Genomic DNA, 25,489 nt, shown 5'->3' with positions numbered 1-25,489 from the left:
AAACACACTGGTTTCAAAATATTTGGCTCACATTTTAAAAATATATTTCATGTAGGTTCTTATTTTACTTAATACAACGTTTGACTGCAGTACACAAGAACAAGCCAAGAACATTGCAAACATTCTTTGAACGCTTAAAGGATAGTTACACCTATACGGTATATCATTGCAGTTATGCCTTTACAGTTTTTACATTTAGCCATGTGTCTCCTTGGAGTGACTTTTTTCATGTGCTGTAATACTAAGGTGGACACAAGCCCAATAAAATGATCACTCTAAAGATAAAAACATGGATTATACTTAGAAAACCTACTGACGGAGAGCCTCAGCTTCCAAACTAGTTTTGCTGTCTAGACTGATACCTTATTATAAACCTTTTGTCCTTTTTCTCGCTGTTCATTTGCCTTCTTAGTAACCTGTTTGCCTCCTTTTCCCTCAGTGTGAGCTGATACCATCTATAGACTATAAGCTATTAATGTGCAGCAGCAATAACAAGTAGAAAATAAAAGTCTTTTAGGGTGAATCATAAGAGATTAAATATAATTGAATTTAGCAGTGTGCTATGCACAAAGAAAACAATCTTGTTAAATCTGAAAAATTTTATTTTAAAATTGTATTTTATGGAGGGGGTGAACTTCCAAAGTGAACCAACTGTTGGTTTGTGTTTGAATATTAGATTTTGCATTATGAATACAATTGCTTATGAGTTGAATGATGGCAGTTGTTGCAGTTGCTTAGTGGGTCAAACTAGAAACTGGCTGTGAAGACCTTGTGATCTGATATTTATAGTGTGTGTGTGTGTGTGTGTGTGTGTGTGTGTGTGTGTGTGTGTGTGTGTGTGTGTGTGTGTGTGTGTGAGAGAGAGAGAGAGAGAGAGAGAGGGCAGGATATAAATAGCCCCAGTATGTGTGGCTGCTAAAGAGCCCCCTGGCTATACTGGTGTTAAAACTACACAGAGAGCAGCTTTTTGACTGAAGGTAAACACCACGCGATGAAAAACATTTTTATTTGGTTGAAAACTTGATTAGTGTGGAGCTTGAATGCCACGCTGTCATATTATACAAACTGTTGCAATACATGTGGCATTTGAATTTCCATGCTATAACTTTGTGTCGTGTTGCAGTCTCTGCTCTCGTAACAGCATTTCCTCTGCTGCTTTATATGTTCTTTTTAAGAAATGTCCACTGGAGTCATTTGTGAATCTCCATTTGTTTGTTTTTCCGATGCTGAAAGAAAAAAAAACCCTGCAGCTTCTCAACTGGAGATTTGCTTTTGACATTGAGAGTTATTAGACTGAAAATTGGGACAATAAGTCCAATTAAAGTCATTAGATCCAATATCCTGCATGTATTATGGTGTCAGTAAAGTAAAAACAATGAGACTGACTGCCACATTTCCTGCTTAGCTGCACTGTGTTGCAGTTGTTATTCAGGACTGTGAGTGGTGTGTGATTTAATGCTCTTGTTTACCTTATAGCTGTGCCTCCTCAGAGTAACCCCTTCTGCACTGGCTCTTTTTACACTTGTCAGATGAGCATGGAAACAGAAGATGACTTTTATCAATCAGAGGAAGACTTGGACGAAGATGAGGCAACGCAATATATTATTGAACAAAGTCTAATTCAGTATAGAAAGCTAAAAGGATTAAATCCAAGGTTTCTATCTACTCACCCAGCATTCACATATAAGTATCTATATTATGAATGTCTTGTTTGTTTAAGTGAATCCTTATTCTGTGCAATAACTTTAAATAGTGATCTGAAACCTTGTGAAGACCCTGATGAGATTTTTAAAGCAATTAAGGAGGGTAAGCTGATGACCTTTAACCTCAGTGCTGATTCAGACAAGTCTGAATCTTTCTCAAAGATCTGATACGTCCCGTCTTCATATTCAGGTGATGAGAATGCCCTGAACAGACTTGCAGCCCAACCGGAGACTCTGTCCAGAGTTGATACACGAGGATGGATCCCGCTGCACGAGGCTGCGGCACAGCAGAATAAGAAGGTGCTAGAGATTATCTTTTCAGGTAAATGTAGCTGTAACTTTTGACTGGCACAGGCTTGTTCATTTCAACCCTGAGGTGTTGATCGGTTCCTGGGTGTTTGGGTTCCAGCATCACCCCCGGGTGCAGCCCAGTGTCGCACTCTGAAGGGTGAGACGCCACTGTTTTTAGCTGTGGTCCACGGGCTCAGAGAGAATGCTACATTCCTGTTACAGAATGGTAGCAACCCAGATCTCCAGAATGACGAGCAGGATTCTCCATTAGTGGCAGGTATCTCGCGCTATGTTCGTCTAACTTCAAACACATTTTATTTTAGAGATACCTCAACATGTGTGACACTTTCTCATCCTTTTCTCTCCTGCTCCTTTTGCTCACAGCTCTTCTAAATGATCAGTATGATTTGGCCACGCTGTTGCTTCGTTACAATGCCAAAATAGACCAAACCGGACCACTGGACAGGACAGCTCTACATGAGTCCGCGTTTTTAGGCTTGGAGAATTTTGTGTATCTGCTCTTAGAGTCTGGTGCTAATCCAAATGCATGTGACGTTAAAAAGAAAACTCCACTGGCTCTGGCTGCACAGAATGGACATCTAAATGTGGTGGAGGTTCTGTTACAGAAAGGTAAATGTAGTGATTCAATCTCCTTTTGCTTTTACATATGTATATAAGTAAATGCGTGTTCTCATAGTGCTTTAATTCATTTTTTAGGTGCACAGGTGTGGTGTGAGTCGGAGTCAGGTACGATTTTGTTTGATGCAGCGGCATCAGGAAATCCTGACATAATCTCCTTGCTGCTGGAACACGGTGCAGATCCAAACGTACCCCTTTATAGTGGGCACCTGCCAGTTCATCGAGTGGCATACCATGGACACAGACTGTGAGCATTATCTATACTTATTTTCCTGAATTTTTAAATAGGGTTTCAACCAATATCATGTTCTCACATAAAGATTTTTTTTGGGTTGTTTTTTTTACAGAGCACTGGAACATCTCATCCCAGTGACGAAGCTGCATGCTGTAAAGGAAAGTGGGATGAGTCCTCTCCATTCTGCAGCTGCTGGGGGACACGCCCAGTGTGTGGAGATACTGCTCAAAGCTGGCTACGATCCAAACTTCATGCTGCACCCAAGGATCCGCCGCAACTATGATGATGACCGCAAGTCTGCCCTCTTTTTTGCTGTGTCCAACAATGACCTCCAGTGCACCCGCTTACTGTTAGAGGCCGGGGCTCTCGTGAACCAGGATCCCATCAACTGTCTACAGGTGGCTCTGAGACAGGGCAATTATGAGCTGATCAACATCTTGCTGAAGTATGGGGCAAATGTCAACTACTACTCCCGTGTCAACACCACTCATTTCCCCTCAGCGCTGCAGTATGCCTTAAAAGATGAGGTTATGCTGAGAATGATCCTGAACCATGGTTATGACGTGAAGCGCTGCTTTGACTGTCCATATGGTGACAGTTCCCATGATTACACTGCTTGGACGACGTCAGTCATTAAAGACATGGTGGTGAGGCCAAGTTTATGCTAAAAAAATGATAAAGAGTGGAACATGTGAAGTGCAATGGAGTAATGCTATTCTACAAAGTTTCAGATTGACTGTCACATCTCTCTTTCCTTTCTAGTTCTGTGAGGTGATAACAGTATCCTGGCTGAAGCACTTATCTGCCCAGGTGGTGCGCATCATGCTTGACTACACTGACCACGTCTCCTTCTGCACCAAACTAAAGGACACACTGCAGGAGCAGAAACAGTGGCCAGAAATCTGCCACATTCAAAGTATGAACTGCTCACTACCTGTTGTCAGCAAAAATGTGCGCTTCATCTGTAGTTGCTGACTTTTTTTGTCTGACAGGAAATGTGCGGAGCCTGAAGCACCTGTGTCGCCTGCGGATAAGGGAGCACCTTAGACGCCTGCGTTTGAGAGCACCAGCTTTTATCAACTTCCTTCCTCTTCCTCCCAGGCTGAAAGATTATCTGCGTTACAAGGAGTTTGACATTTACAGCAGGGGCAGTATGATTATCCCCTGATGAAAACATATTTATAGATATCAAAGATGTCACTCTTTTATAGAAAGCTTCCTGCTTTATTATTATTATGTGTGATTAAAATTACATTACTTATACAGTCAAAAAATGTGAACATAAATTGTACTCACCTTTTAAATATCTATCAGAGACATATATATGAGCGCAGCGGGACATTGGTGGGTAACAGTTTGTTTGCAGATGACGTGGCGATCTGCAGTGAGAGGAGGGAGCTGGTGGAAGAGAACCTGCAGAGGTGGAATATGCGCTGGACAGAGGATGAATGAAAGTCGGTAGAAGCAAGACGGAGTACATGCGTCTACATGAGAGGGAGATAGGTGAAATGATGAAGATGCCAGAAGTAGAGGTAGTGAAGGTTAGATGAGTTCAACCATCCAAAGCAACAGACAGAGCACAAAAGAGAAGTGTAGGTAGGGTGGAGATGAGTGTCAGGGCTGATTTGTGACAGAAGGATAGCAGCAAGAGTGCAAGATAAATGGTGGAGACAGTGACAAAAACACGGGCCAAATGGAGGTGGCAGTCTAAAATTTTTGATGGGAATGACCAGGATTCGTACAAGATTAGGAATTAGTATATCAGAGGGACAGCTCAGGTCGAGTGGTTTGGAGACAAATTTTCAAAGGCTGACATTGTTTGTACATGTGCAGAGGAAGGATAGTGGATACACTGGACAAAGAAATCTGAATATGTTAGCATCCAGCCAGAAGTCAAAGAGGAAGACTGCAGAGAAGGGTCATGGATGCAGTGAAGGAGGACAAGCAGAGGGTTGGTGTGATCCACTATGGCGACTCCAAAAAGGAGCAGCAAAATAATAATAATAATAATAATAATAATAATAATAATACCCTTTAAATATCGATTTTACTTACTGTAGAGGTTTACGTTTATTGAGTCATGTATGAAGGCAAGTGTATTACCGATACACATATGAAAATCACAGCCTCTCTGCTACCATCTAGTGGTAGAATGGGGTATTACAAGCGTGATTGCTCTGTATTTAGTTCTACACAAGATTTTAATACATTTTTAATACATAGAATAGAATAGAATTAGAATAGAATTCAACTTTATTGTCATTGCACATGCACAGGTACAGGGCAACGAAATGCAGTTTGCATCCATCCAGAAGTGCTTTAGTGATATAGATATATTACAATATATATTGGCAATAACATAGATATGTAAGTATATTACAGAAATGGGTCTATTATGGTATGTTATAATGCACACGGTATGAAGTATGTTGTGAATATTCTATAACTATAAGTATGTACAGGCTGTAGTCTTTAATACGTCTTTAATACGTGCACGGTGCCCGAAAATACATAGCAGAGCCAGTACTAAAAAAAGAAAAGAAAAAAGAAAAGAAAAGAATCGGTTTGCATAAGTCACACTGTCAGGGCTTTCACAGCTCCAAAGCGGTGTTTCACATCCTCTTTCTTTTTCTCTTTTATTTAATGTGAGAAATAGTTTCACTTTTGCCATCCTGTTCCCTCCACACACAGCCAATCAGACGGACGGTCACCGCGTCATGTGTTGCAGTACGCCTATCGGTCGCTGGGTGGCGCGGATTCCCTCGTATGTAAACAGTGACGGCAGCGTTTTGCAGTGGTGGAGAAGACCGTGTACGTCATTTTCACAATGGCGGAGGCTGGGTGAGGAGGAGAGTGTGTGTGTACAGCGGCGCCGTAATCGTCAGAGCTACATTGTCTTTAATACGTGCACGGTGCCCGAAAATGGCCCTGAACCCCAGCGCGGTGGGAAAAAGGGACTCAGACTATACCGAGACGACGGATCTCCACCCGAAAGGTGGCGAACCCCAGAAGAATTCAGCCGCCACCTCGGCCACAGCCAACCAAAATGGCGATCAGCCTGGATGTGGAGACAGTGTAATGCCCGAACAAGAAGCCCCTGAGCGGCGGAGGAGCATGCAGGCGGACGCTCGGAGCTTCAGCAGTTCTCCTCTGCCTGCCCAGAGATCGACCGATGAGCTGCCACGGAGAAATTTCCAAATCCCGAGGAAGATTCGCGAACGGAAAGGTGGTGCCATATCGCAGCTATTTTGAACAGAGCCTGTCCTGTCTTTCATGATTCTGCTGCTGCATGTTGCTAGCCTGCTAGCTAGCTACTTGCTTTCGCCAGTTATATTGGTTTAGCTAAAGGTTTGCGAACATTTCGGTTTCGGGCTAGATTACCATGCTGCAGTTTGAGCATGCGAATAATGTCGGTTGGCGTAGCGTCTGTTTGCAGGCATGCCGCTAGCTGTGATAGTCCAAGTTAACCAGCGGGCAGCAACGGTGCAGCGAAGGCGCCACTTTGAAAGACTGGCCATCTGAAAGCACACCTTGTTCCGTTTCCTCATCCCTACCCGGCACCGTAGTACTGTTTAGTAATACAGCAGGAGTCATGAGTGGTTTGCAGTCATCACCTGACAACATGTGGGTGTCTCTTTGACCTCAGTGAAGGGCACGGATTTATCCACCCCACACGTCCATCCCGGAGTGTTTTCATAGCACCATGGTTCATTTGGTGGGGCTGCCCACCCCTTAACCCAGCTTGATGTCGCTGGCATTTCAGAGCATCAGTTTTGCACTTCACCTGAGTACCCCTGAGAGCATTACTCTGTGCATCCACCTACCTACGTTACACCCGCCCTTCCCCTTCCTTCTTGCAGAAAGGTGGATGGGCACTGTTGGTTACATTTTCCACAACTATGCTGTGGAGCATCTGTTATTTGGATATATGCAAAGTCCTGTTGAAGTGGAATTATTCTAGCACTATAGGTTGCATAAGTAATTTATAAAGTGTGTTAGTTTCCTAACAGCAATGAGGTACACTGGGCTGCCCCAGTACCCCGTCTCCAGCCTTTTTGTCATTTTGACTTACAGTGGAGAGGTTTACTCTTATCACACAGGCTTGAGGATGTTGACATTTCATTCAGGTTGTCTGCTAGTCATGGTTTCACTTCTTTGCATGAGTTTGGATTACTTGATAAACCTTATGTAAATAAATGCAGGTACTAGACTTCATCCACTGTGTCAGTGTAGCTGCCAGGATTGTAAAAAAAAAAAAGCACTGGTCACTGGTGTTACGTGCACCATCGAATGCCCATGGTTATTTTGTATATTTAATATTTCAAATGATAACACGTGACATTCATATTCAGCTAAAGCCTAAGAAGGAACCGTATGCTTTAGACTTAAAGTCTTACGGCGAGGTTGTCTTTTAATCGAGGGAAATGGTTGGTTATCAGTTTGATGTGGCTGCCTCCTGCAGGTTAAATTTGAGTTTAAAATGTGACTTTTCGAAGGGATCGTCCTCTGCTCATTCGCTCAGTCCTGCAAACTGCAGATGGGAAATGCTAATCCGCTGATTCGCTTCTGTGTGCAGGCTTGTACCAGTTTCTCCCCCCCGAGAGCCGGGAGTTTGAGGACCTCGTGAAGATCATCTCCTCGTTTTACCTGGACGCATCATCGCGAGGAACCTTCACCTACTGCAAGGCCAGGCTAATTCACAATGAGCTGCTGGAGAAGGAGGTCAGTCGTCAAGTTTCTGGATAAAATGGCAGGCAATTTAAATAGCTGTGCTGGAGAAATGTTAAATATTGCGAGGTTGCCCCCGTGTCTAATTTACTGTCTGCTTGCCTTTTCTTCGTCAGTTCATAGAAAAGCGGAGAGAGATGAAGCAAGAGGGGCGGACCGAACAAGAACTCGCTGAGTCGTACTGCTTCCTTTTCCCAGACAAATCCAAGGTTGGCCTGCTGGCAAAACCTCACTCATATATGCAGAAGGATATTGACAAATTGGGAAGGCGCGGAGGTTTTTGACTTGCTTCTGAGCTTTGCCTGTTCTGTGTTTTCCAGCTCCAGTGGATCTGTGAGAAGGGTTTATCAGTTGGACACTGTAAGATTAATACACTAGGAAATCCATCAGTGGGTAAGCCGGGTGCTCCCATGTTGCTGTTATATGAAAATGGGCTTTGCAGAATAATTAGTCGAATTCCTTTTTATTTTACTTATCTGCAAGTTTCACAAGCATTTTACAATTGCCTCTGAAGTCTAAGGTAATGGCTCTTACAGCAATAATATATTAGTCCAATGTTTATTACATACTTTGTTTTCGGATACATCGTTTCTAAGTAATATTAACAAGCATCAGCAAGTAATTGACATAAACGTAGCCTATTAGAAATGTTTTCCCTTAATTTGTTTTTTGTAATCCTTGTAGGTGTTTACCTCTCCAAATATTCCGATTTGTTACAAATCAATCCTTTTGAAGTGGGAGCGTTTGGAGACATGATCATTTTTAAAGTTATGAGGGTATGAATACCTTATCTGTGTTTTGCATTAGAGCTTTGACAGTTCTCTGTTTCCATTTGGACTTTGAGTCAGTAGTTGCATTTTGTCTCTCAGGGACGAATAAAGCACATCCACGAGAACACGCCGAAGAATGCAATCGAATCTTCACCCAAGTTTGACTGTCACTTGTCCAAAAGTGCCAACAGGGTTACATCTCTGCTGTCTTACAGGGCTTTTGAGCTCACGCAGGTAAGTGCTGGTTCCTCTTTATTACCCTGTTTATTTAATCTGGTGTTCCGTCGCGCGTTAGCCAGGTTCTCTAAAAGGTCCCTTCCTGTTAAAAGAAAGTTCTTCCTCCCCACTCTCAGCAAATGCTTGCTCGTAGTGGGTAGCTGGGTTCTTCCTGTGTAATCTTGCGCAGTTGTTGTTGGGATCTAGTGCTGTGTTTTAATCCATCTTCATTTGTGTGTTGCAGCAATATTTTTTTGAGTTTGCATTTGATGAGATCAAAGCGCGGCCCAGGCACGTGTGCCCCTACGCTGTGGTTTCCTTTCAGTACAAAGGCAAGGAAGCTGCAGCAACTCCTATGGCTGCACACAGGTACGTAATCCCGCAGGAAATGGTAAAACCCAGAAAGCATTTCTAGGCCGTTGAAGTTTTTAAAAAAACAAAACAAAAGTATTACATCTCCGCTGAGTTTGTAAACAGCCTCTATGTTTTGCTCTTTAACAGGTTTAACACTATTTCCTCTGAAGGGAGTAAAGGTAATGGTATTTAAGCTTTTCTTAAATGTAATCAAAGAAATTGGCTTCTTTTGTGTTGTGTTAAAATAGTGCCACGTGTGTGTAAACGTAATAATATATGAAGTGGGTCTGTGCAATAAGAGAAAAATCTATGATGTGCTATTACATGACTTAGGCTAAATAAACAAATACTGAAGTGGGGCTATAAGATACATGGTTCATGTGTCTTGCTGCTAGCTTTTAAGACACCAAATGTGTCTTGAAATGAGGCAGCAGTTACAAAAAGTTATGAAGTATCATGCCTGATGTCTGTGTATGTCTGTGAAGGTTCTCAGTCATCCAGGTCATCGTAGTCAAAGGAGCTTGCAAAGAAAAGCGTCTGGACTTCTTTAAGTTGCTTGAAGACATTTCACCTCTCATCCGAGAAGCTTCTTCAGTTCTAAGGTCAAATGGTGGAGAGTCCCAGATATAAACCTAGTGGGAGTAACCCCCCACAGAGGGACAAAAGGACCCCCTGATGATCCTCTAATCGCCTGAGCCAAGGTGTGAAACTGGGTGTGGGGCCCAATCAGCCAGAGTTTCGGGTGTGCTCATTGAGAGAGTTCAGGAGAGTTTTCTCCAAGCATGACATCCCGGTGCATTTCAGACCCAGCAACACGCTCAGACAAAAACTGGTTCACCCGAAAGACAAAACGCCAAAACACAAACTTAACAATGTGGTGTATGCTGTACAGTGCAGCGAGGAATGCTCAGACCTCTACATTGGAGAGACCAAACAGCCACTTCACAAGCGCATGGCACAACACAGAAGAGCCACCTCCACAGGACAAGACTCAGCAGTCCATCTGCATCTTAAGGATAAAGGACACTCTTTCGAGGATGCCAATGTTCACATTTTGGACAGAGAGGACAGATGGTTTGAAAGAGGAGTGAAAGAAGCCATCTATGTCCACTGTGAGTGACCATCTTTGAACAGAGGCGGTGGTTTACGACACCAACCCTCTGCCATCTATAATCCAGTTTTGAGATCCCTCCCCAGACGCCTTAACGCCCACTCACATCCTGGGCCATCTGATCTCAGGAATTCGCATGATAAGGTGGGGCCAGGTTTCACAATGAACTCACCCGAAACTCTGGCTGATTGGGACCCACACCCAGTTTCACACCTTGGCTCAGGCGATTAGAGGATCATCAGGGGGTCCTTTTGTCCCTCTGTGGGGGGACACTCCCACTAGGTTATATCTGGGACTCTCCACCATTTGACCTTAGAACTTAGAAGCTTCTCGGATGAGAGGTGAAACGTCTTCAAGCAACTTAAAGAAGTCCAGACGCTTTTCTTTGCAAGCTCCTTTGACTGATGTCTGTGTAGGTTCTCAGTTATCCCGCTCACGTTAGTCTCAGGAAGAATGACTGATGTTTGACCTCTGCCTGTTGCAGGGAAGAGCTGCTACACTGTGTGGAGTGGTCCACTAGTGAACAAGGGCCAGGAGTTGTTCCCCATCTGTTTACGATCCTCCCTGCGTCCTTACCTTCCTTTCAAACTGTGAGTAAACTTTTTCCCCTCTCATGCAAGTCTTAACAAAAGGTCCACAGAGCTACTGGACTTTTCTTTGTTAATCATTAAGGACACTCTTTGCTACACAAGGTTTTTTTATGTGCTGAACTTTAACTCTTTGCATAATTTGTAGGAGAGGAGAAAAAGCTACAATGTCCTGTTTTGTTGTTCTTGTTGTTGTATGTTTTTTAATAATGTAACATGTGCCCCGGTGCAGGCCTGAGAAGTTGGAGGTGAATCGGGGCATGCAGCTAGAGCAGGTGAAGCGAAAGATTCCCTCAGTGCTCTTTTCCTGGGACACCTACAGCGTCTCACGGGAAGGTTAGTCCAGAACACACATTTGTTTCTCCCTTTTTTTTCCTCTCATAATGATCATAATGGCCCCTGGCATGTGGGCGGTTGTGCATTACTTGAAATTCTGTAAAGCTTTTCTAAAAGCATTCATGCATCATGAAGCCCGGCTGTCTCAGTAAAGTAGCTTTTGTGTGTGTGTGTATCATAAATGATTACATGTTGAGTTCCGAGTAACGCATTCCCGCCTGCTTATTTCTGTCTGCAGTTATGAAGTGTGGGATGTCCTGCAGCCTGTTTGAGGTGGTGGACGGGAAAGGCAAACCAACCAGCGGCAGCTTGGCCGCTCTGGTCAACAAACTGGAGAGAGACCGGATGGTGAGTCACATACCTGCAGTTTATCCAGGTTCTCTCAGCAAAATAAACACAACATTCTCAGGTTGTACAATATTCAGGTAAATAAAATGCTCCTTTCTGTTTTGACAACTTTGCATTTCTGTGCATTTGTTTGATACAATTAAGGAGGATCTCGTTTCATAAACAGTTCCATTTTCTCATTGCTTAGAAAACAGTGTAGGGATGTCATCTGTCAAGCTGCCGTGCTAATCCTGTTCTATTTTGTTCAGTAATTTTAAACAAATGGCATAAACCTGTCAGTTTAGCACTCATTTACACACTGAGCAAATGAAATCCTGTCCAGAAACAGACTGCTAATATGATTGCTCCCATTGTGCGATAATGATCTATTCCCTGATGTTCTGACTGCAGCTTTTGCTTTTCTTCTTCAGGTGCTGGTGAAGTCCTTATTTGATAAAGGCTTTCTCTTCCTGTTGTCCTCGGCTCAGATGGTTGAATCCAAAGGTGCCAGAAAGCTTTATCTGCCACTCTCCTCTTGTAATTCTCTGTTGTGTGAGTTGAACACCTACTTGTTGCCTCCGGTGAGAGTTTGGGTTTTAAAAAGGTTCTCTGTTTGTTTTCTAGAGCGGCGGGGGCGGGTAGAGAAGAACCTGCAAGCATTATTCATCTTTCAGGAGCCAAGGATGATCGTCAAGTACTGTAAGTCGTATTCATTGTCTCTACATGCATTTTCTGACTGATCCCGAGTGCCAGCATCTCCGTGCAACGCTAAAGAATATTTCATTTTTGTTTATCGCTGTTATCTTTGTCATGCCGGTTTTTACACGATTCTGATGCATTTTTTCCCCCTCATTCTTAGCATCGAGGCTGTTCGAGCCAGAGCCGCTGACGGTGGAGCCTCATCCGGCTTTCTTGTCATCCATGGAGTCTTTCATCCCCGCAGTGCACTACGGCCTGTTCAAGTTGCGCCCAAACCCAGGCAAGGACCTGAGCTCTGGGGTGGAGCGTCAGGCCACCGATTACCTAACTCGTATGGATTCGGGCACAGTGCGTCCATTCATCCTACCCGACTACAAATATAATGTAAATGAAAGGACGAACCCCGTCACAGCACCCAGACCCAAATGTAACATGGATGCTGTGCTGCGATCGTACGTTCACAACCCCGCAAACTATATTTTACCTCTGAACAAGGCAAAGGACATCATTGAACGAATACGGAACCCTGCACCCGCACCCGCTCCAGCCCCAGTGGAATACAGCCCTGTTTCTGACTGGGGCGGCTCGGACAGGGGCTCGGACAGAGCAGAGAGACCCTCAGAAAGGCTGTCCCAGGAGAGGGCGCCTACAGAAAGGCCAGCCCAGGAAAAACCGCCGACTGACAGCAGCGGCGGCAGTAGTATTAGTAGCAGTAGTAGACGGAGGCCAGGGGTGGCCCATTCAAACGGAGCCCAGCTGCAACACAAGCCCCACGATGAGTCCCAGCCTCAGCCGCAGAGGTTGCGGCTGTCCCAGAACGAGTACGATAAAGACAAAATGAAACAGCTGCTTAAGCTAATTCAGCTTCATAAGAAGGCACTCGTGAAGGATCCTGGGAAGGATCGGGGGGAGGACGGCGCCTGGGATGCCAACAGTCTGAAAAGGAAATTTGAAGGGGACGAGAGAGGAGGCGCGAACAAACATCAACGCACAGATCAGCTGAGCAACGGAGAACCCAGCAGAGGTGAGGCGCGCTGCGATCACCTGTGGAGCCAGATTTCAGTCGTAGAATTTAAGTCACAGCCAATTGAATGAATGAATATTTTATTCGTTTCACAACAGTCTGATTAGTTCTCAGGAATTGAATAACTTCAATACATTTTTAAACAGGTTCATTTCAAGATGCATGTCTTTTTGTCGCTAACCCAGGGGGCTGTTTGAATATCTGTGCATACTGAGAAGAACATCCTAAAGCTGAAAAATAACCTATGTGATGAAATGATGAGAGGGTTTCCGAATAACCTCAAGTTTATTTTGGCACATCTGTATTGCAGTTTCAAAACGTGCACTACTGCTAACTTATCTGCCTTACTTGTGCCCCACTAGGTGCACAAGGGGACGACCTTGTGGATGAGGGTGGGCAGAACGAAAATCTGACAGCAGTGATGGAGAGCATGGGGATCTATGACACCGACCTAAGGGCCCGTGGCAACACCAATACCTCAGCCGTCAGCGAGACCCAACGCCTTCTCAAGATCCTCCTGGCCACACTCAATAAAGCTGTGGCTCAGGGTTCAGTGTCTGCAGACTCAAACCACGGTGAACCATCAACAGGTTCAGGAAGGGTGGAACCCGTTTACCACGACCCGGACCATAGGAAACAAAACGAGCCTCCGTCACAAACGAACTACGCCGAGGTGAGATGTAAACAGCTGATAGGGTTGTTATTTTGGAATATTTTTTCCTATCCAAAGATGAATAAGTATTTTATTGTACTTAAAAATATCTACTGGTGTGTTCTCTCTGTGCAGGAGGACATGGACTGTAGCCCAGGTAGTCCATTCAGCCCGGGCTCCCCACCAGAGCAAAAATGCACATCAGAAAACACAACCTGGGATATCCCCGCCAACGAAGGTACCTGAAAGCAATGAGTTCACACAGTCATCAATCTTTGAGGCATATTTGTGCTAACAAGGCATCACCGTGACTAATTTCATATCTGGCTTCCTCAGACAAAGCGCAGCCATTTAATGAGCAGAAGCCCGAGCCGAAGCCCGAGCCAAAACTAGAGCTGAAGTCCGAGACGAAGCCTGAGCTGAAGCCTGAATTGAAACCCGAACTGAAGTCCGAGCTGAAGCCTGAGCCAAAGCCTGTGCCAGTGGCTGTGCCAGTGGCTGCGCCAGCGGCAGACGTTGACCCAGAGCCGAAAACGCCTGCCGTTGTGGAAGTAAAAAAGATGCCTAAACCCACGCTACCTGCTGTAGAGGAAGTTCCATTCAGGCCCTCCATCAGCTTGGACACAATACTAAATCAGGAAATCCATAGCCTATCTTCTGACATTAAAAATATCATGCACACACAACACATCAACTATACCTCGCAGCTGCCTCCGCGGTTGCCTCCTCGCCACTGCTGGGTGTCTAGCAGCTGCTTCTCACACTTCGTTGTGCCCTACGTCTCCCCTGTCCCCATTCAGGGGCACGTCAAAGCGCTGTGCGAGAAGATGGACAAGTTGATCCCAGCCCCACCTGCTCCCTCCAAGGTCACTTCTCCACCTCCCCCATTGACACCATCTAATCTTACTACCCCACCCCCTGCCCCCATCCCGACCACCAAAACGAAAGCAGAGCCCTCTCTGTCAAAGAGCACCGTCTCCTCACAGAGCAGTAAAACAAGCGCCATCAAAGAGATGACATCCACTAAGATTAAATCGGAAGCCCCGTCAGCAGAGATGGGGGGAGAGGTCTACTCTCCTTCTCAAGTCACAGCGGAGTCTCCGGAGCAGAACTCACAAAACCCAGGCGCAGCTTCTGGCAGTGGGCCTGGGCTGCTAGCCGGCAGCCTGATTGGTCAATTGAAACCCGAAGTTTTCAGCAGCCTGGTGGAGATTTTTAAGGACGTTACCAAGAATACAGTTAAATTTTACATCTATTCTGGAGACGAGGGGGAGGAGAGTGCTGTCTGCAAGGAGATCAAGGTACAATGCATTATGTCATTATGTTTGTAAAGATTATTGATTAACCACAGGATTCTATAAATAATTCATTGCAGCTGAACCTATTGCAGCTACAATACAGTCAGTCAGTAAAAAGCCAGACAGTAATAAAAATGACGCTGAGGAAATTGAGTTGAAAGATAAAAGCAGAAATAATCTTTTTTTTTTTTTTTTTTTTTTTTTGTGTTTGCATCTGTTTTGGGGGCATCTCAAAATATAAATAAGAGGTGGAAAGAGTCTGTAAATCTGCAAAGGTTTAAAAAAACAAACAAAAAGAAAACAGTGGCATAGTTATTTTCTATACAAGTCTAGGATTTCCAATATTTCACTGCTTAAATGTCACAGTCATCATCATCAGTTATAGTATAAAAAGATGGATGTCATTTCCAGGTCAGCAAACATCAGTGCTTTAAACATGCATTTTCTCTAATAACCAGCAGAGGGCAATTCTTCTGACTGCTAAAAGATTACATGCTGTGTAGAAGTCAATGGGAAAATAGCTCTTGGCTACATTGCTCTGTGACCTCAGATGGGTTTATCTGTTCAGGCATGATTTCCAGGTCACGTCTAATAAACTGTGAAGTTCATTTTATAAATTATGGTCATTATTAGGGTCAGGAAGGAGGATATCCAGGGTTTGCTCATTGGCTAACGACTTGTGAGTAGTCATTAACTAATGAGTGCACACTGTCCTCAATCCTTAACACCCCTAGTTGACATCTAAAGTGCTGCCATTTTGGAAGAACTACTTAACAATGTTACACCGAGCTCCAGCGGTTACGTGATGATTTGATAATGAACAAAAAGTTTAGTTTTTTTACTCAAAAATGCCAAATGGTTTCAGAAAAAGGCATTTGCTGTTTTCATTGTCGTGTGTAATAGTCTTCAGATATCATTAGCTGCTGGAGTGTGAATCAGACATATAACAAGCAAACTGCACGCAGTGTGGGCTCATTAAAAAAGATGGAAAAGCACTTTTTCAGGTTTTTATGGCTAAAACTAATATTTTGGAGAAAATTGTAAGAATTCGGCAATGAAAATCGTAATTGGTTGCGGCAGTAATGGTGTTGTTACTGCCCATTTTACATGTTTTCTTTCACTTTCTTCATTACTTTTTTTTTTCTCCTTTTACTGGAACCAGAGAGCTCATGTTTATTCTTCAGAGGGGATGCATACCATGAGTGCAAATACAGGTCATTGTGGGAATGTGCAAGGCTGCAATAGCTTCTCTTTGTCACTGTGGGTTCATGTCTTAGTGCTCAGCTCTTTCTGTATCTGTCAGTCAGTCAGTACTCGTATGTGTAAAAGAAGAAGACACATTCATCTGTCTGTCTCTAACAATCTCATCCTCTCCTGTCTGTCACAAAGGAGTACTTGAAAAGTCTTGGCAACAGCGAGTGCAGCCCACAGACATTTTTGGAAAACAGCAGCAGTTTGGATAAGCTCCTCATCATCATTCGGAACGAGGACATCGCAGCACATGTGCATAAGGTACAATCGCCGCCCGTTATCCTCCCTCCAGTCGCTCACATCCAGATTGTAGTTCGGATGAATCGGCACCCGCTGAGGCAGGTAGCGATAAAACATAAATAATGGGAAGTTTTACATCTCCCGCAGAGTGCTGTTTTTCGTCTTGTTGCCTGTTATTTACACGTTCTATTTAGTTATAGTGCTGCGGAAAGGTTTTAGCGCCAATAGCAAAGCGAGGATGCTTTTAAAATATTATCATGAATTATTTCTCTTTAATTTACTTCACACAGTGCAGTAAACAAAACTACCAAATAACTGAGGATCAGTATTCGCAGTGAGCACCCTTTTCCTTTAAAAGAGCACCAGGTCTCCTACATATACGTATCTATAAAAGTACTTTGCTTTTAAGTTTTGGGTGTTTTTTGTTTTTTTTTGTTTGTTTGTTTTAGCTTTGTTTATTTAGTAGTGTCCCTAAAATCTCAGGCCAGTTACTAACAGATCAACGTAAATAGTTCTTAATAACACTGGCTGTCTGTTGTTTTGGGTCTCAGTGATTCTGAAGAATCAGTTTGGGATTAGTCAGACACTTCCCTGATGCTAAACGATTTAAATGCTGGACCTTATATTTCGAATTAAAAGATGTTTAATCTGGAAACTATAAAAACAACTTAATGTTTGGGGAATTAAAAAAAACTCACTCTTTCCTTTATTATGCAGATCCCGGCTCTGGTGTCTTTGAAAAAGTTGCCTTCAGTGAGCTTTGCTGGAGTGGACAGTCTGGACGATGTCAAGAACCACACTTACAATGAGCTCTTTGTGTCTGGCGGCTTCATGGTGTCTGATGAGTTTGTCCTCAACCCTGATCTTATCACGCAGGGTAAGTCGTGTTTTTCTTTGTGTGGACTGTACAAGGTCCAAACAAATATTACTCGACTAATGCTTGTATTGCGTGTTGAACTTGTATTGTGTGTTTTGTCCAGATCGTTTGCAGGGACTGCTGAAGTTCCTGGAGGAACAGAGCACCCCTGAACACCCCTGGCAGTGGAAGGTTCACTGTAAGTCCCAGAAGAAACTTAAAGAGCTTGGGAGGTCAGTATCTCAGTAAGAGATTAGCCATAATAGCTGTATCCACATCAAAATGTTTGCCCATACTGGTTTTAACTGACCTCTCTATGGAACTGCTTTTGCTGTTGTTTCTTAAAGGTTAAACACTAATGCCATGGGGCTGCTGAATCTTCTGACAGCCTATCAGAAAAAGCATTTAGTGGAGTTCCTCCCGTATCACGAGTGTGACACGCAGTCGCGGCAGGCTCCAGATCTGGACTGCCTCATCAAACTCCAAGCTCAGCACACACAACAGCGACACCTCATCTTCCTCACAGGTAATCTCACTTCACCCCCCCCCCCCCCCCCCCCCAAAAAAAAAAAAACAAAACCACCATTTCCACATGCCTCGTTAAGATTGTATTTCTGTTGTGTTAGCAAATGTCTTTTACTCACTGAAAACGCTCATTTTTACAGAGAGACCGTTTGAGATGTTCCTGCAGTACTCCAGAAACGGAATTGTGATAGCGAGCATCGACGATGTTATGAGCGGTTTCCACAGTCTCATCGGATCCATTAATCAGAACGAGCTTCCTACACCTCCTTCTACTGGTGGGTAGCATCAAAAAGGGCGCAGAACACAGAAACAGCAGAGTTCATGTTTTCTGTATAATCTCATTGTTTTGCTAAATTGCCTTTTTCTCCAGCCATCTCACCAGTTAAAGATTTATGTTCTGCCAGACAGTTTTTTAAAGCACAGTTGTTAATTCAGCCATAACACATTTGTTGATTATATCTTTCTTTCCACTTTTCCATTACTCTCCCACTTTCTCTCTCTCTGTCTCTCTCTCTCTGCCCTCTCCTGGTCTCCCAGTAGTGAATGATGAGTGTGTGGAAGAGGAGGACATGTCATTAGACTCTGATGATGGCGAGCCACCAACCATATTAGATCCTCCAGAGCAAAAGCAGCAAGTTGCAAAGAAGCCTCCGCAGCCACCCCCGCCAGAGAACGAGTTTCGTCCTCCGCTCCCAGACCAGCAGACCACCCCTGAGACGACGCCTACACTGTCTAACTACAGTGCTTTCAAAACAGCCATCTCTCAGTTCAAAGCCACGAACCAGATAGGCATGGGCTCTTCAGACATTGGCAGCTTGTCACCGGGAGGTTTCCCTGTGAATCCCCACCAGAGCTTCCTGTGCCCTTCGGCCTCGTGGTCATCATATACGGGTTCCTCTAGCTACACGGCCTCCCCAGCCTATCCCGCCTCCCCCTGCAGCGGCACACAGGAACCTCCAACCACAGTTTCTTCCGGAGCCCCAACCCCGCCTGTCATGCCCCCAGCAGGACCTCTAGCTAACCTGGCCTCCCTCCCCTTGGAGGTCAAGCCTCCCCCTCCCCCTCACCTCATGATGCTGGGTCATGGATATAGCTCGGATGCTGGAGGAGCGGGAGCTGCTGGGACCTCTCCCCTCACCACCACAGTCCCCCCCTTCACAGACCGTAATGACGCAGCTCAGCCAGGTTTCATTGCTGGGACCCCTAAGAATGCTAGTGGGACCCCCAATCAACCGGACAGGACACTCAGTGGACCTGGGGACGGGGTATGGGGGACTGCAGGGACCACAGCTTGTGACAATGCAAGCAACCCGGGCGTGGTCCCACCTGCCCTGGTGGATCCCAGTGGGCTCGCTAAGACTGGAGAAGCACTTATAGGCAGCACCCCTTGTAGTCAAGGGGTCAGGACTCAGGTGAATTGCGCTGACGGCCTTGGTGCATCTGTGGGTATTCCCACAGTACCCACAAGGGGGGGCTCTGTACTCAGACCTAAGCTGCCTCCACATCCAATGTCTGGTGTGGGCTATGGCAGTATAGGTTGCATGCCTCCACATATGGATCACAGGCCAATGATGGGTGCTATGGGCCCGGGTTCTTTAGGAAGTTATCGAGGGAGAGGAGTCCCACCTGTAGGACTATGGCCTCGGCCTGGGCGAGGGCACGAACGAGGCGGTGGGACTGGAGGTGGACCCTGCTCTTGGGGTTACCCAGCAGGCAGGGGTGGGCCACCAAATTATTACACAGACTATTCATATTCTCACAATTATGCCCCTGAATAGACAATCAACATGATTCAAGAGGCAACACAAACACCATACACCAGAGACTATAAGTGCTGGCTGAATGTATATATTTCCTTGTCATAAATGCATTGATTTAAAGCAGAAAATAAGGATCCTGGTTTTCTACATTAATAAAAATTGATACAGGCAGGGTTGAGTGTCCTACTGTCGTGTAAACTGTCTGTACACTCTTTCCATGTGAGCTATTTGAGACCCTGTTCAAACCACTATATTTATATTTGCCAACAAATGTTAATGGCCTTCCAGCTTCTCCGAATTAATCATGTTCTGTTTGTCCCAGTTTGGAAACGGTTTGTGAACAAGGGGAAAGGCTGATATTTTTTTAAAGAAAAAAAAAGAGTGAATGAAATTTCACTTTTGCTGTTGGTTTTCTTTTCTTTTTTTCTTTTTATTTACACACTTGGTTGTCCAGAATTCTATGAAAAATAAAACATTTCAAATCTTGTGTGTGATGGGTTTGATGACGGTGTCAAACAAACCATTAAAAAGATAAATCCCAGCTGTCTTACTATTTTTTTTTTTTCTTTGCCTTGGAACTTCCCACCAACCAAACAGTTCAATTTTCAGCATGGAGGTGGATGATGGAGTTAAAGTGTAATATTGACAGTGTAGAGTACTGTAATGGAATTAAAATACTGACATCAAATGTTATTGCTTGTGCTGGTAGATTTAGAGGCCTTTTTAAAAAAAAATGCAGTAAGGAAACATTTCCTGACATTGACATAACATCAAATAAATCTATATTCTCCAGCACTTACATCCTTTGAGGCTCCATACGGAGTGCGACCACCTCTTCAACTCTGTCACAACCGAAAGACTCATTAAGAGGGTCGATGAGTGAATTGTCTCATCAGCCATCTGATAGAGGGGAACGCCAGGGGGCGCTGTTTGCTTTTAATGTAAGAAATGGGTTAGCAGCACCTTTTTCTACAGAACCTCATTCCAGCTGTGCCATGGAAGCTTAGGGAAATGTGAAAATAAGTTCTTCCTGCTAAATCAATTATGGTTAAGACCCGTCACACAAATGCTGAGCAAGATGTATTTTTATTATTTATTTTAGCAACCTTCTCCACATGGTTATTTATACTTAAAATAACCACTATAAATGCAATATTGAGCGGAGTTCTGAGGCTTGTATGCCTCATACAGGTATGCTTGGTTCTGGAGCATGAAGCACAAACAACAGACTGACTTCTACTGATTTTTAAAGGGACATACACATTACGCAAAATATATAATTTACTATGCAAGTTATGGAAAAAATGCAATTGAATATGCTGCTGCTGCTAGCCTTTGTTAGTTGCTGCTAAGAGTTGTAACGAAAAAAAAATCAATTGATGATAGCTGAGGTTTGTAAAAATGATCATTTCAAGCAACTCATAGAGGTTAAAAAATTAAAAGGTTTGAAGTTAGGTTTTTATTTTGAAAATAGGACATTTAAAGCACGGCCTAAAAAGTAGCTTGAGACTTTTATTTTGAAATCCCCACAGAAATAGTTTTAAAAAAATAAAAAAAAACATGACATTTTAAAGCATTAAATTGGATATTTTATTTTAAAACATTTTTCATAATTTTAAGCATCTACTTTTCTTAGAATTGGACACCGTAATAACAAATTTTAAACTGCGCTAAAGCTAACAGTAGCTGCTCGTTCCTGGCTAATCGATTCATGTAAGTCTTTACTCATGTTCCCTCGTTCCCCTTAGCTTGTTTGTTCGAGGAAAAAATATCTGACTCTTAAGTTATCTGCACAGAGAGCAAGTAGAGTAGGTCTTGGTGCATTTTCTTTCAAAGAATGTGGGCAAAACAATGAATAAACCTGAACAGAAAAAAAAGCTTTTGGCAAAAACAAAAATAACAGGTTAGTTTTAGCTGAAACGTGTTAAAATGCTCTCATCCACTCTGTTTGTCGTATTTTTCATGAGTTTGTCACCAAGAGGCATTTTGGAGCGCAACTATGTGCATTTAGTCCCTAAAGTAGAGCCTGCATACTTGACTGAAGCACTTCCGTTTTATTCTCCTTTATACTTCCAGTCCCTCCACTACATTTGACAACTCTCATTGCTTTTCAGACGAAAACAAAGCCTGGTTTCTACAACCTGTCACATTCAGAAAATCTAGGAGTGAAGTCTCCACCACTCAGAAAAAAGATATTTCCACTCTCAAGCTGTCAGTTGGTTTCCATTTAGATAACTGTTTGAGAGGCAAAGATGTAAGAGGAGTCAAAAAAATGAACATAAACTTGGATAGCAGAACTTTGCTACCCCATTAATCATCTCTCAGCACTTCAGCTTTATCAGATAAAACTACCCAGCCTTGTATAATAAAGTAGCACACTGCAGCAGGTTCAAGAGTAAAATGTTTGGTAAAGCAGTGATGTATCAATATTAAAAGTCATAAATAATAATATTTCTGTCAGAGGAACCATTTTTTTCTGCAGAATCAGGACTTCTGCTTTTTCTACCTTTTGGTGCTTTCAGTATGTCGATTTAGGTACAATTCAGAATGGAAGAACTTTTACTTAGTATTTCTTAAACTGATATTTTATCACCCAGCGCAGGAAGAACATTTCAGATCTTTTATTTAAGCTAAAGTGCCTGTACTGTACTACACTTAATATTATTAATAAAATACTTTACAACTAAAAGTCCTGCATTGTCGTTGTTACAGAAATAAGAAAGTAAAAATAAAAATGGATGTTAAAGTGAGTTAATGATGCATTTTATAATATTGCTTAATATTTTAATTTGAATGTGAAGCCATTCTGGTGTGTTTGATCATAAGAGAAACTTAACACCTACATCTGGATAAGCAATAGATGGACCTAAAAATAAAGGAACTGCACCAAATCTATGCTAAAATGTAATATTTCTCTCTGAAATGTAGTTAATTTGAAAAATAAGTCATCTTAAATTTGTACATTCTCGAGGAAATGTGCACCTCTGTTGGAATTTCAGCTGAAAATTCTGATCTGAATAGATCTTTTACCACTAAAATGTGATCATTTTGAACATAATACACTTGATTCTTTAAAAGAATTTTCATTGGATTATGGGACACTGTGGAAGAAAGAACCAGGTCAAAAGAAGTATGTATTTCCATTGCTTTAAAATTGGTCCTGTGGGTTCAGTGAGCAGCAGAGATCTCTGGGTTTAGGTGTTACCTTGTAGATGTGCCTTTGCAGGATGTAGGGATTTGGGCCAGAGTCAAACTTGCCTCTGTTCACGAGCAAGTGTAACACCAGTACCCCTTCTCTCATTACCTGACATTATGGAAGACCCATTCCTCCTTACACTGCAGTTTTTCTTGTCTTTAGTTTGCAGCCTAAAGGCAACATTGCAAACATTACATTAGAATGCAGCTTGAGCAGAGAGAAGTAATGTTGCTTAAAGACAGCTTTTTTTTATGAAGCCCTTTGAGGCGATGCACAAAACAATGTAAACAACACAGCAGAGGAAAAAAATGTAATCCAGTGCTCTTCTATGAGTCTCCGTCAATCACATATAGCTACATTAAGATTATAAATGTAGCCAACATGGCGATACCATAACGACAGCCTTGCAGGCAACACTATGAGGCTGCACTTGGACACAGCAGAAGTTCTAGCTACATTCATGTGAAAAAAAAAAAAAGTTTTCACACTATTTTGCGCAGTCCTCTGAAAATCTAAACACACTCTCACTGCATCCTTAGGATCTAAGTGGGTAAATAGCAGAGAGGGGCTGCCAATCAAATTGACTTGTTTAACTGATAGTCAACAAGTGTTGCCACCTGTGTAAAATCAGGTTTTGGTAGGAAAATATTTTGCGCTGCTTTCAAATTGGTCCCAAATAGAGCCCTTTTTCTCACATGACTGTGCATGCTTACAAAGATAATGCTAGCTCGCTGACGTTAATCATTTCAAATTCCAACATCACTCTATTATTTGCTAATTAACAAAATTGAGTGTGACTGTCATTGGTTCTTTAGAAAATTGGTAAGAAACCAAATGAAACATACAGTCGTGCCTGATGAAACATCAGGGGATCAGAAGAGTTATTCCTAAACAGACTTGGATGTGTGCAACATTTTTTTATGGCCATCCATTCAGTACTTGTTTCTTTCACTCAAAAATCGAATATCTTCAGATTTACTTCTTCGAGGTCTGTACAAAAAGTAATGGGAATCCATTAAATAATAGCTGAGATGTTTCAGAGTTTTAGACTGACCAACACTGCAATCCTCAGAGCCATTGTGTAAGTATGGTAGCAAATAGTATCATAAAGTTGTGAGTGTCTGCCACCAGTGACACTGTAATGTATTGCAGATTGGGTAGCGCTAGTGTCTCTGACAGTTAAGGTCTTTTTTTTTAATAGAAATAATAAAGCCAGATTTCATCAAAGTTTATTGTTGTCTTTTAGTGGACAAGTATGACACGTTATAACAAAAGAACCGGTACAGCATGATACAGGTACAATAAAGCCAGTGGGAAAAAAATACAACTGAATGCCAAGGAAGAATAAATAGACAAGACAGTGTTGTAAAAAGGTAGTCATGGGCTGCGGTATAAAACTTGAAACACACTGGGTCATTTTGATTGTCAGATCCTATAATGTCCATCTAAATTCTACTTGGTGAGACACAGTGAGCCAGGAGACTGCTCCAAAATATGCTGCTTAAGAGCATATACTCATTTGTTTGCAATGAAATGTGACGGGCCTGTAGGTCTGATTAAGGAAGTATTCATATGCTATGTACTCCACAGTGCTCTGATTGAGACCAGATCCCTGCTGGAAATCCCGCTGCTTTTCACTGCTTTGAAAACACAGAACGTGGCTTGCATTCGCATTCAGCTCAGAGGTATGATGAACAGCCTGTTGTCTGGTGTAGCAGTGTGCATTTATTTTAGGCTTTTTTTGGAAGCAACTGACCTACCTCCTAAAAAAAGATAATGTAGCCTAGTCAGTAGCTTTTCACAAGCGCATATTCCAAGTTAGGTGCCCAGTTAGAATAAAATAAGGATTGTAGGTGACACAGGGAGTGTGTGTTTGTGGGTGTCACAGCATTTGAAAAATGAGTATGTATCTGACACAGCTGGATGCCTCCACTCTTGCCTGATGACTGTTTTGACAGTTCAGTAATAGCCTGTGTTGACAGTCAAGGCTGCCTTCCACGAATGAAAGCAATTCAACCCGTGCTATTCAGACTAAAACTCCTCTTTCACAGTAATTAGATTCTTGACTAAGATGATTTCGAATCCCTGGGAGCCCAGTCGAACTTGGGAAAACAATTAATCTGGAAAGGGGAAGTACATGCTTTAATTTGGGCCTGATGGAGTGTTTCGCTTTGGAGAAGGACATCTTTTCGAGCATTAAGGAGTTGCTTCCTTTACATCTGGGTAATTTGTCAGAATGCCTCGGGATGATTTGCAGGGAGCAAAAAGACTGAGCTGTACAGAGTTGCATTTTTTTTTGTATGCTGGAAATTAGCTATTTATTTTACAGTGTTATTATCAGGACTTTCCATCAGCGGTTAAATGTTAGTATAAACAAAACATGAAATGCTGGAAGGGTCCTGATTTCGGCAAACCAAATCTGCCTCTTGACTACCTCCTCATGTCTGAAATGAACTGGAAAAAGCACAATAATCATTCATTCCATTTTTGCAACGCAGTGTTGAGGCCTCCCATTATCAGTTAAGTACTTGTTGTCACAAGGTTAAAATAAAATGCTGGATTCCAAATAGCTTTAGGATACCAGCTTCGCTCATCCTGACTCTGACATCCTGCCTACACTGAGGTTTATTTCCTAAAGCTGGAGTGAGCTTGCATAACCAGGATCACCTGTGGACCCTCGGCGAAATGGAA

At 43.0% G+C, this 25,489-nt stretch overlaps 2 protein-coding genes across 4 annotated transcripts; both read left to right on the top strand.

Moving 5' to 3' along the window:
* Positions 1-873: 873 nt before the first annotated feature.
* asb14b (ankyrin repeat and SOCS box containing 14b) lies at positions 874-4,802 on the top strand. Of its 2 annotated transcripts, none has more exons than XM_026154163.1 (10): positions 874-977; positions 1,530-1,654; positions 1,754-1,806; positions 1,894-2,025; positions 2,113-2,271; positions 2,379-2,624; positions 2,712-2,880; positions 2,981-3,515; positions 3,631-3,784; positions 3,861-4,802. In XM_026154163.1, the coding sequence occupies exons 2-10, from the start codon at positions 1,530-1,532 to the stop codon at positions 4,034-4,036; spliced, it is 1,749 nt and encodes a 582-aa protein (XP_026009948.1). In that variant the 5' UTR covers positions 874-977; the 3' UTR covers positions 4,037-4,802. The 2 variants fall into 2 exon arrangements, with proteins under 2 accessions (XP_026009948.1, XP_026009947.1); XM_026154162.1 differs by having other exon boundaries at positions 1,477-1,654.
* An 835-nt stretch (positions 4,803-5,637) lies between these two features.
* Positions 5,638-20,005, top strand: tasorb (transcription activation suppressor b). 2 transcript variants are annotated; one of them, XM_026154098.1, is made up of 23 exons: positions 5,638-6,094; positions 7,445-7,590; positions 7,713-7,805; positions 7,917-7,989; positions 8,281-8,372; positions 8,466-8,600; positions 8,827-8,951; positions 9,084-9,115; positions 10,532-10,637; positions 10,867-10,970; positions 11,209-11,318; positions 11,729-11,801; positions 11,922-11,996; positions 12,157-13,020; positions 13,383-13,693; positions 13,808-13,910; positions 14,009-14,973; positions 16,360-16,482; positions 17,179-17,338; positions 17,442-17,550; positions 17,665-17,843; positions 17,983-18,117; positions 18,383-20,005. In XM_026154098.1, the coding sequence occupies exons 1-23, from the start codon at positions 5,791-5,793 to the stop codon at positions 19,618-19,620; spliced, it is 5,655 nt and encodes a 1,884-aa protein (XP_026009883.1). In that variant the 5' UTR covers positions 5,638-5,790; the 3' UTR covers positions 19,621-20,005. The 2 variants fall into 2 exon arrangements, with proteins under 2 accessions (XP_026009883.1, XP_026009882.1); XM_026154097.1 differs by having other exon boundaries at positions 5,639-6,094; positions 18,380-20,005.
* Positions 20,006-25,489: the final 5,484 nt, after the last annotated feature.

The sequence above is a fragment of the Astatotilapia calliptera genome, chromosome 20 (assembly GCF_900246225.1).
Source record: "Astatotilapia calliptera chromosome 20, fAstCal1.2, whole genome shotgun sequence".
In the NCBI taxonomy this organism is placed as follows: Eukaryota; Metazoa; Chordata; class Actinopteri; order Cichliformes; family Cichlidae; genus Astatotilapia; species Astatotilapia calliptera.
The sequence above is the reverse complement of the archived record's forward strand: the minus strand, read 5'-3'. Positions and strand labels throughout refer to the sequence as shown.

Coding starts and splice junctions, on each gene's coding strand:
- tasorb (XM_026154097.1), top strand. CDS start 5,791: ATGGCCCTGAACCCCAGCGCGGTGGGAAAAAGGGACTCAGACTATACC. Junction 14,974..16,359: donor CTGTCTGCAAGGAGATCAAG/GTACAATGCATT, acceptor TCTGTCACAAAG/GAGTACTTGAAAAGTCTTGG. Junction 17,844..17,982: donor ACACCTCATCTTCCTCACAG/GTAATCTCACTT, acceptor TCATTTTTACAG/AGAGACCGTTTGAGATGTTC.
- asb14b (XM_026154163.1), top strand. CDS start 1,530: ATGAGCATGGAAACAGAAGATGACTTTTATCAATCAGAGGAAGACTTG. Junction 2,026..2,112: donor GCTAGAGATTATCTTTTCAG/GTAAATGTAGCT, acceptor TTTGGGTTCCAG/CATCACCCCCGGGTGCAGCC. Junction 2,625..2,711: donor GGAGGTTCTGTTACAGAAAG/GTAAATGTAGTG, acceptor TTCATTTTTTAG/GTGCACAGGTGTGGTGTGAG.